General features: G+C 45.8%; 1 protein-coding gene across 1 annotated transcript in view; it reads right to left on the minus strand.

Moving 5' to 3' along the window:
- Nucleotides 1-19,653, minus strand: part of LOC144148317 (uncharacterized) — a 32,194-nt gene that overhangs the window by 1,139 nt on the left and 11,402 nt on the right. Inside the window, exons 6-10 of the mRNA XM_077679871.1 lie at nt 17,233-17,433; nt 9,735-9,831; nt 6,965-6,997; nt 872-996; nt 321-405 (exon numbers count right to left, since the gene is read on the minus strand). Coding sequence (XP_077535997.1) covers nt 321-405; nt 872-996; nt 6,965-6,997; nt 9,735-9,831; nt 17,233-17,433 — 541 coding nt within the window. The remainder of the gene's footprint in view (nt 1-320; nt 406-871; nt 997-6,964; nt 6,998-9,734; nt 9,832-17,232; nt 17,434-19,653) is intronic.

Consider the following 19,653-nt stretch of genomic DNA (forward strand, 5'->3'; position numbering starts at 1 on the left):
ACACACAAGAGTCGTGTTTTCTTCTGGTGTGCTCACATCAGTTTGAGGCAGCATCACACAGCCATATGTACAGAGATGGGCCTATGCACACATCATCAACATCTTCAGCCTGTCTATGCCGTGAGTAAGCAGTTTTCTCCCATAAAACTGATGGGAGCATTAAAATCCTTAGCAGTTTGGCGCAAAAACTTTTGGAGAAGCCTGGCACAAAAAAACAAATTTGTATCAAAACTGCGTACTGTGCACAGCTGTCTCACCCCTGGTTGTGACAATAGCACCAGTTGCAGTAATACCGTCCTGCAGATGCACGTCACGCTTACCTGAACGCCGTCACGCAGTACCAGGGAGACCACGAGTGGTTCCAAAAAGACGCCGCTTTCGTCTTGCTCAAAGAGGCTGCCCACACTGAAATAGAAAGTACCGGGCAATGAACACTGGTTCGAGGAAGTTGCAAGGGTTTTGCAGTCAAGGCACGGAAGAGACGCAGTTTTAGTTTTTTCTTTAACCATTTCTCAAACTTTTGCCACTGCGAATTTTTTCTTAATTTAGCTAGTTTTGGATATGTTTCGGTGATACGAATTTCGGCTAAAAGGAATTTTTCTCCTGACTCTGTGAGATTCATATCATAGTAAAGTTCTTCACTCACCCACTCACTCATATCAAGATACTTCTGTAACTAGACCCTGTTACCCTATCCAGCCAAGACTGTTCATGAACTTCACAGAAAGCTTAGCCAGCCAGTTTCTCTTTTTTTTTTCTGCACATAAAAAAGCATAGAAACTTGAGCACATTTTCTTTTCAACCCTGCCAATCGCCTGATGTGCTTCAGCAATCCTTCAGGTCAGCATTGTGCAGAGAGCAGAGAACTCACGTGGGCCGTAAGAGGTGCTGCAGTTCTTCTAAAGCAGAAGGGCAGGATCGGAACAGTTCGGTCCACAGGAACTCAAAGCAGCTCGGCTCAGCACCACAGCTCGCCAGCATCTCAGTCAAGAGAATCTGCATTCCCCAACCCACTTTTATTTTTAGGTGCGGAGCACCTTAGGACTGCACATTGTCTGTCCGCGTCCGTGCGCATAGCATTTACAATCGCAAAAGCTCACACAGGCACCGGCAGGAGTCCAGCCTGTGTCTGGTAGACCGGACAGAGTTAGTGTCAGGCGTCTTACCCATTGGGCTACGACCGTGAGTTAGTACCCGAGAGTCAAACAGCTTACTCCCTGGCCTGTAACGGTGCGGAGTACCTTGGGACCTCCCAGCGTCCGTCCGCGTCCATCCGTGTGCACACCGCCATCAAGTGAAATTCCATATGAGCCGTGAGTTGCAGTTTCATTTGGGGAGATATCAAGGTGCAACTCATGGCTCAAATCGAATGACGGTCGGGGTGCAAATCGGATGTCACACAGGGCGCAACTTGGATGTCATTTCGGGTCCCTTTTTCATGGGATATGGCTCATGCTGTGCACTATTCGTAGGAGGTGGTTTCGCACACATAAACAAGTGTAAAAACGTAAAAAAAAAAAAGAAAGAACTTCAATATTTCTTGCAGCGTTAGAACGTGCTAGTTTTGCACTTTTCTCTAAAGTGCACCTTTAAAAAAAGGTCTTTTTTCTTTCCCATAGCAGAACATCTGGCAAACCCTGGTGGACCCTATTTGTGTTGATTACAGTCAAACCACATTACAAGAGACACTCAGTTATAAGAGACAGTTGAGTGAAAATGGCTTGCTTTGTTTTCCTGTGCTCGCCACGTAAGCAAGGTTGCATACAGGAGGTCTTTGTTACAGGAGAAATGTTTTTTCAAGTCCCTGGAGTGTCTCTTGTTTACTGTAGAGTAGAGCCGGACTATATCGAACCGGTTACATCAAATTATCCTGTATATTGAACCATTTCTGGTCATGGTATATTTTCAGTAAGAATACATAGCAAAATTCACGCCTATATCAGACAAAAATACCAGCAACTTCTGACATATTGAACGCAAAATGCTACGGAAGTGCCCCCCCCCCCCCCATTGGCTTTCCCTTGCAGCAAAGAAGTAATTCCACCGGCACAACCCTCAAAGTAGTTTAGCCTGGCCGCTCACGGACAGTGGACAGCATGCTCCTGTGTGATGCAAGACGAGCCATCAAGCTTTTTTTTTTTTGTGTGTGTGTGTTTGCACCCTTTGCGCTTTGTGGGCTTCCTTCAAAAGTGTAGCTGTGGTGCTGAACAAATGATCATTTAGTGGCTCTAGTTAGCAGGAAGTGGCCAAATTTTCTTTTCGCCGTTGTGGGATTCGGGCAGAACTGCGGCTTGCAAACCCGGACCGGTGCACTCGGAGAGACGCAATTCCTTGAAACCAGTCCGGCACTGCGCTGGTTCGTTGTCGCCTTGAGGGATGGCACCACCGGTTTGTGCGCTGCAGGCGCGCTTCCTGCGCGAACGTGTGTGCGCGGAAGAGAGAGAGAGAGTCAGATCGGAGAGCTGGTCTGGGTGGCATCGGTGGAACAGTGGGGCTGCAACGGACCATGTATCTCAGGTGGGGACTGTTCTGTCACGCGCCGTGAGCGCCTGCCTCCCGTTTGCGATCATGACCAGGTGGCGTGATTTGCGAATGCCGCCGAGCCTTGTGCTCGCATGCTTTGGGAGTTCTCAAATAAAGAACTGGGCTTCGACACTACTGTCTCCTGTGTTCTCTGATCAGCAAACCTCGCCGGGAGCTAGCGTGGTAGCCTACACCGGAAAACTGGCTAGGTCGCCCCCAAGAACCCCACGATATTCCCCACCGTGAAGCTGGCAATCATAAACAGAGTCGAACGTGGGAGAGGGTGGACGTCGCCCCAATGCACGAGATTCCCAAAAGCACACTTAGCACAACTGGCAGGGAGCTTTGATAAACTGTCTCGAAGTAGGTTCTGAGCAGATGTTTGTGAAGAAACCACCTGGAATTACTTCAAAATTTGCCGCTTGTGCATGCCAGTGATACGTTCGAAAATCCTGAGGAGTGCACGGGCAGTGTTGCTGAAGTGTGGGGCGAGCTGTCGGAATTTCTGGATGCCGTTGCTGGATCTACGGCCGACGAGTTTATGAGTGTGGATGAAGGTGTCATGCACAAGGGAGAGTTTGTAGGACTACATTACCATCGTCGTACCAAGTGCAAATGAAAGCGAGCAAGCCAGGAAAGCAATGACGATACTTTACCCACAACCTCCAATGTGATTGGTGCACTCGCACTAGTCCGGCACTACTTTGCAAATGTGAAAGATCGCGGCCTTAGCGGCACTGACCCTTTAGACGGTGTGACCAAAAGTCTCTTGTCTCAGGCAGTGAGCGTGTTCAAGCAGGGGAAGGTACAGGACCATTTTGTATAAAAGTAAGGCAGTTGCAGCAATAAAGTCTTTTTATAAATGGTATCTGCTTTTATGATGCTTAATTACTCAGCATTCTTATATTGAATGATCCCATATATGGAACTGATGATGTTTTTTTGCGAGTTCAATCTAAACAGGTTGCACTGTATTAGGTGTCAGTTTTCAAGTACAGATTCCTAAGCGAGTTGGTGTTGCATTGCAAAAAAATTCACTGCACATGCAGACAAGGACAAGAGAGAGATGAGACACCACGGAGCACTTACGCTGTTTCTCGTTTGCTGTCAATTTCTCGAATCCAATTTCAGCTAGTGTGATCTGTACTGCGCAATGTTACGTTGGCCACTCCCTCCTGCCTCCAAACAAGGCGAACATTTACGCGTCGAGGGATTTTTATGACCAGTGAGTGGAGGTCAAAGGTCACCAGGTTGCATGACCCGTGTGCAGTCTCTGTGCTGCCCAGAGGTCATAAAACTCTGGTAGAAAACAGGGGTCCCATTTGGCGCACCCATTCTTGTCACCAAAGTAAAATTAAGTAAAATTAAAAAAATCATATATGACTATTGTTTTGGCGCTCTTTGCCCCAGTTGGCCTTGCGCCATAAACATCCAACCATCATCATCAAAATTAAGTGCTCATCTTGGTGGAAAACAAAAGCGCTCAAAAAACAGGGACGAAGGAAGACGTAGACAGCATGGCACTAGCCCAACTACCAACTAGCCCAACTTTCTGTTCTTCTGCAGTAAAATTAAGTGCTGCAGCAGCTAGGGTAGCAACAAAACACCGTAGCTATGTTCTTCCTTATACGGAACTGAATTGATGCTCCCTGGCAAACTCTTGCCTGAAATCTTCATTTACACCAATGCTGTTTAAAGCTATGATTTCATCAATTTTTTGAGCTTGTCAACAAATCTCCAACTGCAAAAACTGAAATTCCAAATTGTACGCAAAATCGTGAGGCATGCATTTGAATTTGTTTGCTAAAGTTGATTGGTTGATTGTAGGGTTTAACGCACTGATGCAGCGCAGGCGATGACGCGCACTGTAGTGGGGGCCTCAAGATTAATTTTGACCACCTGGGGATCTTTAACGTGCGCCAAAGTCTCGAACACACGGACATTTTCTCTTTTCACCTCCATCAGAAAAGCAGTCGCCACGGCCATTTTCCTTTCTTGCTTGTATTTAGCTCAGCACCGACTTGACGCAAACAATCTGCCGTTCTCCGTTTCCACCTTCATTTGTCTTCTGTCGCAATGGGGAGGTCACGTCTTGTCTGAACTCCCAAACAACAGTGACTTCGAAAACTTTGGAGTGAGCAAGGCGTGTAAAGAGTTCCTGCTTAATTAAAGGTGCTGTGCCGAGCTCTCTGCCACAAACGGCTATGTCTACTGCCAGATCCCTACTGCCGCTACCACCAGCTGCGTCGCTCTTCTCTTCCTTCTCACCACCAGAAAGGCAAGGAGCAAGTTGGGGGAAGGAACTGGAGCTGCTTATACAGTAAAACCTCATTACAAGAGACACTTGGTTGTAAGAGACATTTCACTAAAAGCAATTTGGTAGGCTTTTGTATGTTTGCCACGTTAGCAACACTGCATACAAGAGACCTTGGTTACAAGAGACACGTTTCTTGTGTCCCTTGAGTGTCTCTTGTGATGAGGTGTTACTGTACTTGCTTCGTTGGTGAAGTCAAATTGAACTTTTGCACTAGTCGAGTTTCGGCAGTAGTTTTCTCCCATGCTGGTTTGAAGATTCCTTGCCGGGCAGTGCGCTGTCCAGCGTGAAGTTGATCCCAGATACAGTTAAACCTCGATGTAACGAAGTTCGTAAAATTCGTAATTTACGTCGCTACATTGAAATTCGCAGTTATAATGAACGGTTCATTGCATGAAGCGTTTCCTGTGAACAAAAACGTGGCGTGCATACACAGCTCGTGCACTGTTTCTGTTTCTGTCGGAGCTTAATCGTCTACTCGGGCATCAGCGTCATCTCCATAGAGCATTTTCTCCCCGAAAAACGCGCCCCGCGAGGCACAGGCGCGCTCACGCAGCCGCGGAGAGCACCCGCACGAAGCGGGTAGCTCCAGCGACCGCTTCTAACCGCTCGCTGAAACTAACTCGAGGGGCAAACGAGAGGGGCACGCGAGAAAAAAAAAAAAAAAAAGTGGATAATGCGGGTGAGATTTTCACTGTATAACGCGATACGCGCCGCTTGCGCTAGTGCCCGTCAAATATCCTCCGTGGTGGCAAGCTTACTCGTCTCTGGCAGGGCCAGCCAGCATCCCCGAGTGCTTCGAAGCTAGCGTCAGTAAATAAAGCCTTTATTTAGTGATGCTTTCTCCCGCCATAGGGTGCGCACCTCCCCATTGGCGAAAGTGGTCAGGCTCTTCCCACTGCCGCGTGCAGTGCGAGTCGCTTTCTGGTAAAGGCAGAAGCCACCGGCGGTGTGCAATCGCAGACGAGGGCGTGAAAAAAACGCGCGCGCAAGGCTCAAATATTCACTAATGCTTGCTGGAACGATGGAACGCATATGCATTAGCGAACTCGAACAAAGGGCAAAGCGGGGGCATGCAGCGACGGAGGCCCCACTAGAGACAAATTAGGCTTACTACCACGGAGGATATTTGATGGGTGCTTTTGCAAGAGGTGTGTATGACGTTTTGCAGTGAATTTCGCCTGCGTTATCCGCTTTTTTTCTCGCATGCCCCTCTCGTTTGCCCCTCGAGTTGTGTTTCAGCGAGCGATTAGAAGCGGCCGCTGGAGCTACCCGCTTTGCATGGGTAGTATCCGTGGCTGCGTCAGCGCGCCTGTGGCTTGTGGGGCACGTTTTTGCGGGAAGAAACGCTCTATGTAATTCACGCTGATGCCCGAGTAGACGATTAGTGTAAGCTCCGACAGAAACAGAAACAGTGTGCCGGCTGTGTATGCGCGCCACGCAGTTTGTAGGCAAGGGGCTTGCTCACGGACTCCGTGGCTCCCTGAACCGACGACATTGGGCGGCCCGTGTTGCCGTTTGCGTTTTATTGAGACCCCGTTTCGAAGCTTGCGTCTCCCAAAATCTACCTCTACAACCGAAATTTTGTGCCTGAATCTCCATGAAACTTCGTTATATTGAAATTCCGGCAAACGGGACTTCAATACACAGAGGGTGAAAATACATGGTGTGCATACACTTGAAGATATGAAAAATTCCGTGGTTCATGACATTGAGGCTTTTGTTACATTGAAGTTCGTTACATCGAGGTTTGACTGTAGCTATTTATTTGCTTGGCTGTTGCCGCAGCTTCTTTTCCCACTGACGCTGCTTCAACACGAAGGGCATATGGAAGCAGGGCGGCACTTCTTGTCATCAGTCGGACAAAGAACTTGCAGCGGCAAGTTCGGAAATCCATGTGAGGTGCACCAACTGGGTCTCCGACGAAAGGAGAGAGGCCGCCAGCTCAGCTGTTTCTCCAGCCTTGCATCACTCGTGCAAGCTTGAGCAAGCTGCACGAGTATTTTTTGTTTTTTTCTGACCTTTCATGTCCTTAGTAAATTTAGGAAGTCGCCGCCCTCTCAAAACTGTATCCACATTTCTTTTTCTTCATTAACACGGTTGGAGTGGGACATCTGTTGTACTTACCTTTACCGCCACATTTGCCTGGACAGGGTGCAACTGAAACAGGGGAAAAAAAAAAGAATTGCACAAATCAAACACAAACCAGCCAGAGTCAAAGTGCCGGCTCAGTTTTAACCGGGTAAAAATGAGATTGTTATGAACCAAAAAAAAGCTGTGTGACGTAGCAAACTTAATCTCAAGAAGGTTATTAATCTTATGGAATGCAAGTGAGCATGCTTACTTACAAAAGTTGGTGCTTCGAAATTGAATGGAAGTTTTCAATTATGTGCACGGCACTGTTTTAGGGACACTAAGGCTGTGTAGCAGGAAAGTTGTTTCTTTATACAGTAGAATCTTAAATAAAACCATGGAAATACATATTTTGGAATAATACTAGGCATGTGTGCACGTGCAATCAAATAATATGCCATTTGATATTTGCTTAATTAAATCAGAATTTCAGCGTCTCAAAATTTCAAAGTGTATTTGGCACTAACGCATAGCGAAGGTTAGCATATTTTCCCCAGAAACAATACAGCATGTTAATCCACTTCAATTTATCTCACTAAACCTTAATTATTCTTAATTTTTGTCAATAATTGTTATGCTTTCAATTACCAATGAATCCTCAATTAATCTCGGTTGTCAGTAAACCACAACTTACTGTATTTTCACACTATAACCCACACCAAAAATGTGAAAATAGGGAAAAGAAGGGGCGCGGATAATACGCGGGGTTTTTCCTTTAGTGTAGCTTCACAGCAATGCACGTTGTGCTGTGAAGATAACCTTGTGTGTAACAGTGAGGACTGCGGCTCAAGTGATAGTAGCTCTAGCGAGAGCAGTGACAGAGTGAGTTGTGACTTTCACCTTGCAGTAAGTGTATTGCAGTTGCCAAATATACACTTTTTCTGCCTACATTATAGTATGTGATGTGTAGGTTGAGCAGTAGAGCTTTGGTGCAGCCTTTCCCGTATCAAATGTGCGGGTAGTACGGGAGGATTTTTTTTTCTTTTCCGGCGGGCTGAAAGTGGGGGTGCGGATTATACGCAGGGGCGTGTTATGCGCGCGAAAAAATGGTATATACAGCTGGGCATGACTCGATTCTTTTCTGTTCTTCCAGGGGTGATGTGATATATTTGTATGGTCCTGACTCTACGTTTCCTGGTGACAAGGTCATTCAACGAGACATGCAACAAGGTAACAAACTGTGCATCTCCTGGTGCATTACGGAACTCCAGGAACCCTGAACTAAATGTTTTTATTCTGTGCAAGTGTGTAAACTGGTGACCTTGTTGCTGGCTTATCAGTGACAACTTCTCTTGGTGATGATGATGGTGGTATTGTGCATACCAGAACCAATTCAGTGCTAGTGCCGAAATTTCTGGATAAGAATCACTGCTTGGTGTGTCAAATGGAAAGGGATCCACCAGACTCTAACTCGGGTCATGCGGATTGCTTTGCAGGCGTTGAGGTTCATCGACTGTCCAGTGTGGTGCCTGAAAAAACCTCCTCAGTGCACTCAAGTCTTCTCACAAGCTTTAAAGGCAAAAGCCTGGTGACACTTACTACACTTACTAAGGGGGGACACCGGTCTTCAGAACATTTTTGTTATTTTTTAACTTAGGTGCTTGAAATTTACACACCGAGTGTATTCTAACACCCTGAACACCAATATGCAGTCAGTTTCCATTTATGTGGTCTAAGTGCAGAGTTGTGCAACATGTACAACACTCCGTTTTGGGCAGGTTTTTATTATCTACCTATGAGATACTTAATTATTCTTTTTCCCTTTGTGCTCTAGAAGGACCAGGAAGTGCAACTATACCACTGCAGTAATTTTAACATGGTTTCTGCAATCGCTGCAAAATTCGTAATTGTCAGGTCATCAATTTACAATGTTTTCATAAAACTAACTGCGTAATATTTTGTGCTAGCAAATAGAAATTTCCATATTTTTGTAGTTTCATTGCACTGCTCAGTTCATAAGCTTTCAGATGCAGCAAAAAATGATACAAATCTAAGCAGTAAATCCCGAGATACTGCACACCACAGTTGACCTCGTGGGAAAACAGTTGGTTCTGAAAAAACAGGGTACGATGTTTGGAAGCATAGGTGAAAACGGTCATTTAGGCAACTTCAAAGGGTGACAGTGTTGTAAACACTTACGGTACAGCTATAATATTTTGTAGGTACATTCCTTGGTGCAGACTGCAAATAAAATTAGTGCAGAAAATTGATTTTTTTGGCAAATTCAATCGGCAGGAATCAAGACGAGTGTTCCCCTTAACCTCTTTACTGCTGCCTTCCATTTCTGCCACTTTTTAAGCTTCAGTTCATCTGTCTTCTGACGTGAATTGCTTCGCCCAGCACAATGGCGACACTTCCCCTGAATCATAGTTCTGCACAGCTGTGTTTTGCCTGTTCTACTCCCGCGCCGTCAAGTTCACCTGTCATACAGTACACACTGTCTAACTTTTGTTCCAGCACTGCTGACATGCAGAGGTAATGCAATGGTAACGCACTCGGCTCCTAAATGGAAGACACACGTTCCAATAACCCACAACTAACAAGTCTTTTTATGTAGTGATTTTCACAACTTTAACGCGCTCCTGATTGTAGGAGGCAGGTAAGTTCACGTAGAAATATTTAAAAAGAAATTACTTCACGCTGATTGCACCGTACACATCTAGCCGTACACATGTACCATACACAAATTGCACTGCTGTCAGTGGATAGCCTCAGCACCAACGCACTGCCCCGTCCCACATCGCAATCGATCGGGGGGCCGTACCAGCTGTTCGTGGCATTCGAGTGGCACTGCTGAGGCCGCTTCGTCCCGGATCTTGGGATCCTCGTCTTGCAGGAGTTGCAGCAGGGTGCTGAACAGGCTGGGGGCAGAGACAAGGAAGGGACAGGGGAGGTGAACGACTTGGCACTACACACAGCACAGATGTTTGTTAGGCTTGTACGAATATTCGAGCACTTCGAATATTCGAACGAATATTACAGTATTCAAATTCGCTTCGAGCCGAATTTAAAATTTCCAATATTTCGAAGTATTCAGGGTGAACGAATATCAAAACTGTGCTGAAGTACTATGAGCAGTTTCGGTTTCGTTAGGCAAGTTGCATTACTGCTGACATCGGGCCCACATCTTGACTACATGTGGAGCCAACACAAGCTAAGCCACATTCAGAGCATTGTTGTAGCCATCTTATGCGCACACACTCACCTGTTCGCCAAGGTAGTCAAGGCTCCCGTTTTTTTCAAGCAATGAAACGGTAGCAAAACAATTTGTTTGGTTACTGTGTGGCACGCGTGCAGTGAGCAGATGTTGATTTGATTGGACCCCGTGCTTGAACTTCAGTGGACATCAGTTGCTTCAATCAGTCAAGTGACAAGGCCAACGTGTCTACGGGTGCCAACTCGATAGGGAACTTTTTTGTGAAGGTCCTGCCAGGCCCGAAAGCTCAGTGTCTCCGTGACAGAAAGCTCAGTGACACCTGACAACTATTTGAACTTGCTTCGAAGGTATTCAAGTCCAAGGACTATTCGCTTTGAATTCACTTCGACCTAAAATATTATTCGCACAAGCCTACTGTTTGTACTGCCCATGTATTGCAACCTGGAAAGTGACAAGGGAGGTTGAGACAGGCCGCACTTGTTTAACAGGCCGTTAAAACAAGCAAAGAGAAGTGCAAATTCAGCTAGCGTTTGTAGAGCACAAACAAGCTACAACCAAACGATGCGCGGCAAGTTCCTAGTGTCACCTGAGATAAAGGAAGCGCTAATGAACTGGCAACATGCTAACCTCTGCAGCAACCATTAGCCTAACCAAAATTCTCTGTGAAGTTTCACAGGTCACTTGAAAACGGGCTTTTTTAGTTGGTGTTGATTCATCTTGAAAACAGGTGTGCAAAAAAAGACACTGGCCAAGAAGAATGGACGTCGTCCTGTATATTTCTTTTCTTGGCCAACGTCTTTTCTGCGCCTGTTTTCAAGATGAATAAGTTTTTCACGACAAACAGTCAGCCACCCTACTCATTGTGTTGTTGATGATGATGTTGATGAACGGTCACCCCACTCATCGCAATAGTGAAAAAAAACAGGCTTTTTATGGCAAATGGTCACCTCAATCGTCATGGTTCTACCGACAACAGGTCTTTAATGACAAAATTACAAACAGATGCACTGTATTTACACAATTACAACACACTTTTTTTTTCCACTAAAAGTAGCCCAGGGGTGAGACAGCTGAATCAAGTTTGGGAGCAGTTTATGGAGCAGCAAAATCTCGATTTTGGAGCAGAAGAACCTTGGTTTGGAGCAGTTGACATTTATTACGACACCTTAGGTGCCCAAAAAATCAAACTTTTGGCAACTCGGGGGAAAGAGCACTTTTTAATCGGTTTTGAACGTATATAACACTGAAAAAGCCTTTCAATAAAGTTTTTCTACCAGAATATCACGAGGTACCAAACGCACTACCTTTTGACAAACCATTTTTAAATTCTTAGGCTCTATATATAGATAGCATGGAGTTCCGTTGAAAATATCAAATTGAAAAACTATGTAATCGTAAGGCATTTTTATTATCATGGGAATGCTGAAATTATTATTTTTGTAATCCCAGACTCGGCTTTAAGCACAAATGTACAGCCACGGCAAAAGTTGCACCAAGCGAGGTGAAAGTCCCCCGACCAACCCGCCCATTTCAGTCCCCACGGTGCACGTTCACTACGATTGATCGCAATTTGAGTAACGTTGATATGTTTAGCCATCTCCCTTTTGGCATTAAATTTCACTTCAGATAGAAGAACCATTATTACTAACGTGCAATAATAGCCCGTCCCGCTATCGGACACTGCTTGAACATTTTGCGGCGATGTAGCCTGCGCCGCCACTTTTGAAGTGTCAACCGTCCCATTCCTGCCGCTCGCAAGCTCGCTGTCAAAGGCAGCAATAACTCCGTGTTTCATAACAATGCAATGAGTCCGAAATTTCTAGGCTTGTGCGAATAGTGATATTTTAGTTCGAAGCGAATTCGAAGCGAATAGTCCTAGTGGTCGAATACTTTCGAAGCGAATTCGAATAGCTGTCAGGTGTCACTGAGACATTCCGGTAAAAACGTTCTACAGTAAAATCTCGATGATACGAATATCGCGGGACCGCGAAAAACATTCGTATCATCCGAAATTCGTATGAACCAACACAGACCAAGAAATTGAGCACTTAAAAAAGTTTTCGTTTAATTCTTTTCTTACTTTCGCATGGAGAAATCCGTGACGTTTTTCTGCTTGTTCTTAACCTCCATGTCGCCGAGCGGTAATTTCTGGACTTTCGTCTATTCACTCGCGGTGCCCAAGCTCACTACAGGAGCGTTTTTGCATGCGATTCATGCGCGTCGGCGTTGCGCGCGCGATTTTAACGCCCGCCTTGGCGATTCCGCGCTCGCGGTCGCCTGTGCCTCAGTCAGAAAATGACGCGCGTGGCAGTGGGAGGAGCCTGGCGCCAATGGGAAGGCGTGCACCTCAGGGCGGCAGTTTCGAAGCGCTCGAGACAGCTGGCTGGCTCCACAGGAGACGTTTAGGCTTAGCACCTCGGCAGATATTTCATAGGCGCTTTCACTCGCGGCGCGGATAATTTTTTATAGCACCATTTTCGCCCACATTGTTAGCTCGTTTACCGAACAAGAAACTTCGTGTGTGCTTTGAGCGGTATCTTAAGTAGAGGTTAGAAGCGGTGGCTCGAGCTCCCCGCACCACTTCGCTACCGAAGGTGCCGCCTGGTTGCCGCGGCCGGCCGGCAGCGTGCGGGTGGTTTCGCGGCGGCGTCAGCGCGCCTGTGGAGTCTGCGGCGCGTTTTCGCGAACAGAAAACAACAGCTCGGCCGTTCCTGGAGAAAGATCCTGTACGTCACCGTCTCTCGCTCGTTCGTCAGTCGGGCGCCTCGCCGGCTCATTTGTATCATCCGCCGGGCCGCGCAGGCCCGTTCGCGAGAGCCGAAATTTTTCCCATTGTTGCAGTGGGAACAATTTCATTGTTTGAAACAAGGAAACAGGAGTCTCGACTACCCTGCCGAACATGCGCGAAGCAGCGCGAAGGCTGCGACGAAGCGACAACGCTTTGAATGTGGCTTAGCTTGTTTTGGCTCCACATGTAGTCAAGATGTAGGACTGATGTCGATGGCACTGCGGCTTGCCTAACGAAACCGAAACTTGAACGAAGTTTTGATTTTCGTTCATCCAGAATACTTCGAAATATCGGAAATTTTAAATTCGAGTCGAAGCGAATTCGAATACTGTAATATTCGTTCGAATATTCGAAGCGCCCGAATATTCGCACAAGCCTAGAAATTTCACTTCAAGCGCGAACCGTGCCTCACACGAAACGCGGCGAATTCGCGGGCACCGCGTTGTTTTCTATGAACTCCACCTTTCGAGTGGTGCAACTTCCCATAACAGATCAAACTAAATGTAAACCTAGCCACCCTCATAACCAAAAGCACGGTAGAAATCTGCGAAGAGCGGTCTGCCTGAAGTAGAGTGAACTAGCCTGAACTACGAGCAACTGCTTCGCCCGCTGGCCATGTTTTCCGATCTTCATCATACCAAGATGGCGGCGCCCCGTATACGTACGTCATGTCGTTCCAGAGATACGGTGCTGAGAAAATTGCCGTTTTGTTATTAACTTCAACAAGTTTTGTCGCCTCAGTAAACATTAGTATTTTTATACAGGACTTTGCAATGATTTTCAATGGTAAAGCTTTAAAAACGTACAGAATATAACGTGCAACCCGACATTGTGACTTCCGAAAAAACTATTTCGAGGACCATTTTATGCGGGTTTTTTTATTGAATGATCGATCAGTCAATTAATTTTTACAAACAGCATCACCTTGGGGGTAATGGAAAATTATGCGGTCAGTTAGCATTTTCCCCCACTGAAACTGATGGGAGCGTTAAAATCGTTGGTTCTCAGACTGTTTTGGAGCAGTTTGGAGCAATTTTACCAATTTTCAAGCTTTTGGAGCAGCCTGACGCAGGAAAACAAATTTGTATCAAATCTGCGCAATATGCACAGCTGTCTCACCCCTGGTAGCCTTCAAATTTGTGCGCGCATCAAGATCAGGTTTAAAAGCAAGATCAGCCAGAAAGTGGCTAGCAGCATCACGAAGAACACCAACCCTTGCCAAAATCCAATCCAATCCAACCTCAAACTTCTAGCCACATCACGCACGTAAATTTCGCCATATATTAGCTATGTGTTGGATGTGTTCAAGCTGCTGCTTTTGAGCAGTTTGCTGCAGAAACTCGTTTCAGTCATGCCGGCTCTGCAGAGGTACCTCTATGTTGTGTTCTTCAGGTGCAAAGTCATTTTACTTGCTGAGAGCAAGCGTAGCCAAGCCAAAGACATGTACACCCTTCGTCAAAAGTCTCTTAGACATGCCTAAAGTGCATAGGATGGAAAAATTTCAAAAAGTCTCAACTGGCTTGCTGCTGTACCAACTATGCGCTGGTGCCTCTGTTGCGATGGTTCCCACATTAATACAAAACACGGTCCCGTTTTGAAGCGTGAAAATTTTAAGTTTACGTATACTCAAAGTAACTTGCAGTTAACTGACACAATGGGTTTTAGCTTCGAATTATCGAGAATATGGTCACGCTCGCTCATAACGGACACATCGGGGAATGGAAATCAATTCGTTCGATCCGTTTTTCGCTATACCTGAACTTCGTAAAACTATGTGCATACAAATGGCAATGGGAAATGAAAACTTCTTTGTTATAGCCGCGATTTTGTTAAAGCCGGGTTTGCTATAAGAGGGCTATACTGTTTCCCCCCTGGACTGCATGCAATGTTACTGGGGTCCAGCTCGTCACTTCTAATTAATCGAAAATACCAATTAACTCTTTCGCTACCGCGCCTATCAAAATCGATCAATTTGATCGATACTTTTGGGAGCGCCTTTTCATAGCGTTCCAGGCGTTTCTCGAACAAGTAAAGGTGTTCGGAGTTAGATCAGAAAATGGCCTTTCAAAATCAGTTTTGTTTTTATTTTTTTAACAAAAACGTGATTTTTGACACGCTTTTGAATCACCTGGGTGTGGAAAAGGGGCGTGGTCATCGCGCGTCACGGCTACCAACGAAGAATGCGTGCAACTCGTAATTACTCGGCACCAGCGCTTGTTTTTTGCTATCAGGGCGTGAACGGGGAACTTGCAAACGATTTTCAATCGTCAGGTTCGCGCTCTGACAGTAATAATTCCAGAAATCAGCTGAAAATGTCAAGCAGTGCCTGGTTGCAAAGCTACTTTATGATTTTAGGCAGTTTTATTGCCTTTGCGCAAGTTGTTATAAGTACTGGGGTAGTTCTACTTACCCCAGGACCATTCGCAAACAGTTTACAACAGTTTCGGTTTCGTTTCTGCATCGCGAAATTCATATTTAGCGCTACTACGCAGTTACCCAACTTCAAGGCTACCTGCCATGGCGCCCGAAGCGTCCGCGACTGATCCTCGAACAAAGCACGGCGCTCCTGATTTCCCCCCACCCTAACCCGATTTCTGCGATAAGAACTTCAGATGCAAGTCAAAAGGTCACACCCAGCCGCCAGATATCTGTTCCGCCGAGGACAGCGCTTCAAACAGGTCTTACACTGCCAGCTGTTCGCCTTCCAGGTTCGTTTCCATGCGAGGGTATATCCGGGTATCTAATGTTGCTGCTTAGTTGAACTATCTATTCGGACGGAGTCTCTGATAAGTTTTTGTACTGTTTCATTTAAAAAATGTTAGGTGGCGCTGCAATAGAGGAGGCTCGTTGTGCTGATCTTTTTCAGCGCACAACTGCTACTCGGCCAAAGATCGCAGGGCACGATTCTAGCGCATCATACCTCATTTTTGCGAGCAAGGCTACAATTGCGAGTAAGAAGATGATAATAAAGCTCAGCTTTATGTTTTGAGAGATAACTGACCGTGAACGACAACAAGCATCAGCCACGGCGTTCCGTTTTCAACTTCATGCATGTTTTTTTCCGCATCAAGTGCTTGTCCCAAATATTGTGCTCGCTGTAAATGCAAAGTCAGCCATTGACAAGATGTTTTTACGTTATGTGGGGGCAAATTGGTGCCTCTGATAATGACAAATCGCCAGATTTATTCCAGGGAACCACCCGAAATTGCACATTTTGAATTAGCGGTTGGGCTTCACCGCATGACACGAGCACCGTGCGTGCTAACATTTTTTTTTTATATCTGAAAAACTGTTCCGTGCAAGTCGCCATTTTTTTAGGGTGTGTTTTTGAAATGTTTCTCTACAAAATGTATATTGGAAGTTTTTTCTACTACCGGTGGTTTGATTTACACAACTCCTTTTTTATCATTTTTTTCGACAACTTGACAAAAATTTTGATTTTGATTTTTTTTTCACAACTATGATATATGAAAACCTTTAAAAAACTGGTGTTCTTGGAAAGGCCGTTAAATAGTCTGCATTTTGTGCTCCTGCAATTAGTGCCTAACCAATTTTTTAGCAGAAAAAAAAATGTTTTCTTGGACCCCTAAAAATTGCTCAATTTTCTGCGGTAGCGAAAGAGTTAAGGGGGCACACTGGTATTAAACCAGAAAAAAGTTTATTTTTACAGTTATCACGATGAAAATTGAAGCGCACATGTAGTTTTTCATTCTGACTGTAGATGGAAAATTTGTTTTCTGTGTAAAACGACCATATTCAAATTTATTTGGATTTTCTTATTTGATTTTTTGACAGCCACTGTAAAAAAAAAAAAAAATGCTGGAGGGATGCAGCTGGACACGGTACCAGTGAACTGTGCACAAATCATGGAGACTAACAGTATCACTCTATGTGGTCTGTAGCACAAGTTACGACCGTTTTAAGCTTCGGCCTGGAAGGCAAAACCTTTTTTTTTGGTTGCAACCTTTCCGGCCCAAACTTTAAATGGTTTTAACTTCTGCTAGAGACCAGATAGAGTGATAATGTTGGTCTTACTGCACTCCTTGACCTGAATACAGTTCACTGGCACCGTGTCCAGCTCCATCCCTCCACCGTTTTTTTTTTTTTTTACAGTGGCTGTCAAAAAACTAAATATGAAAATCCAAATAAATTTAAATATGGTCGTTTCCCACAAAAACAAATTTCATATCTACAATCAGAATGAAAAACTGCACGTGCCCCCCAATTTTCATCATCATATAACTGTAAAAATAAACTTTCTGATCAAAGACCCATGTGCCCAACCGGCCTTGAATTATCGAGAGTGGGCTGCGGTACCTCTGCAGTGCCCCCAGCAAAGGGGGACCACATGTCCTGCGTCCAGCCCAGACGTAGACGGCGCTGCCGGCCACCCGCAGAGAGCGTGCCGCGTGGAAGCGCCACACGTCCGCCGTGGCCGCCTGCCGGGCCTGCTCGCTCACGGACGACGCCACGGTGCGCAGCCACGCCTCCACGCTCCCCGCCACCACAGGGGAAGCCCTGCGCGTGTGCGTGTATGCAGAACTGACACTCAGAAGGGCAGGTCACTTGGCTCGAGATCAGTACTTGAGGGGTCATGCAGCCAAAACACAAGTTTAGTTTATTCGAAAGATTGTTTTATAGTGCCCCCAGCGCTTCTCCGGCAGCAAGCAATGCCAAATTCACTGAGAAATTAATAAATTTATGATGAAATATTGACTATCCCGCCATATCAAGTTTTCGTGACGTCTGCAATGGCAACACGAGAGCAGGTCTTCAAGCTAAACCTAGCGTGCTGCGGAGCCTTTTTTACCGTTAGCCAACCTAGATGGCGCGAACATACCGTGGCGGGCCGTTTTTTGCTTTACTTTGTTGTTGACCGTACTTCTACCTGGCTTGTTTTTATTATTTATTTATTTATTTATTTATTTATTTATTTATTTATTTATTTATTTACACAATACCGCAGGCCTAGTGAAGGGCCTAAGCTGGAGGGACATAACTAGAAACAATGTACTATGAACAACAGAAGTTCAAAGAACATGAAAAGCACGAAGATTAAGGACATCATTCAAACAACGGATAAGAAAGAAATTTAACACATTAACAATACAGGTCAAAATGCAACATGGTCAATTGTTCCGGTAGAAAGTAATCGTTTCGTAAAACATGGTGTTCGCTCAACAAAAATGGTCACGTAAGACACCGTTGCTTGCGCCAATCAGCCAGTGTTGTCTGAGACAACCCCAACGCGCCACAGCACTGTGCAGCTAAAATGGCATATGTGCACAGTACCAACAGCAGTGCGCATCGGTACTTATATGCTTACGTGTATTTTCACAACTTCTACCGTTTAGTCCACTATTCTTACAGCTATAAAAAGACTGTGCCCAAAATGTGAGCGCAAACACCTCGCTTCACAAGCTTTATTATAAGCCCTACCTAATTTGCGTTTGCTTTTGCCTGGCTTAATTAAGTCGCAGAGCTGGCTGGTATGACATCATAGGTTCTTGATTGATTGATTGTAGGGTTTAATGCGCGGAGCCGATAAGGCGGACCGTAATGGAGGGCTCCGGATTAATTTCGACCACCTGGGGATCTTTACCGTGCGCCGAAATCTCGTACACACGGGCGTTTTTGCCTTTCGCCTCCATCGGAAAAGCAGCTGCCGCGGCCGGGAATTGAACCCATGTCCTTGCACTCAGCAGCAGAACGCCTTAGCCACTGAGCCACCGTGGCGGGTGACATCACTGGTTCTGTAGCGGGAAATGAGCTACTGGGTTCCATTGCCATTCCCTTTTTTTCCAAAATTATATACAGTAAGAACTCGTTAATTCGAACTCGAAGAGGACCATAAAATGGTTCGAATTAAGCGGAGTTCGAATTATCGGGCGGGCGCTAGAATGAATGGACATCGCAGCACACTGCACGGCAGAGCCCAAAGCAGCCACCTCTGGGCTTGTCGTGAATTATGCGCTATTGCGCGCTTGTTGCGCACGCCACACGATCGCAAACCCAGACCAGTGACCGCGGCACAATGAAAACCTGCAACAGCATTCACTGTAGCACTGAGGCTGGCGGCACGGTGCTTGCTGCGAAAGCAAAATAAGCTGTCACAGCAAGGCGCCCGCCCGCCACACTGTTGTTTTAAAGACGATAGTCTTTCTTGGGCTACTTAAACCCAGAAATTTTGGCCGGTCTGTCCGTCTCTGTCTGTCTGTGACTCGATTCAGCCACCTGGCCAAAGTAAAATTGATATTGCGCAATAGTCTTATATACTCACAGCCACATGTACACGTCTGAGCCCGGTTTATATGCTCACACTTGTCAAGTTTGTTGAACAAGAACAAGACATTACGCAAATATAAGACAGGAAATTAGTACACAAGGGATATTTACAGTGTTCCTCTATTAAAAAAGTCATGGATACTTGGGTTTTCGATAGCAAATGATATTCTACATCTACTGCAGAAAACTGCCGCCTCCTGGCGGCATATGAAAAATCACGCGGCAACAGCAACGAAAGGTTCCACTGTCTAGGTTCCACGTTCTGCTTGGAACGCACGTGGAGCATGGCCACGCGGTTCTATAAATGTTGTAGTCGGTCGCCTCCATTCACGCGTGTCTGCGCCTTACTGCAGCGCTGGCATCGAGGAACCCGGCCTGTAGCAGTGGAACGCGGTAAATTCAAATCGCCTTGCGCAAACCTTTAGTGTGTTTACCTTGGGATGAGTGCGACGG

Source organism: Haemaphysalis longicornis, unplaced genomic scaffold, assembly GCF_048455015.1.
Source record: "Haemaphysalis longicornis isolate Haplotype H1 unplaced genomic scaffold, Haemaphysalis longicornis Haplotype H1 scaffold_8, whole genome shotgun sequence".
In the NCBI taxonomy this organism is placed as follows: Eukaryota; Metazoa; Arthropoda; class Arachnida; order Ixodida; family Ixodidae; genus Haemaphysalis; species Haemaphysalis longicornis.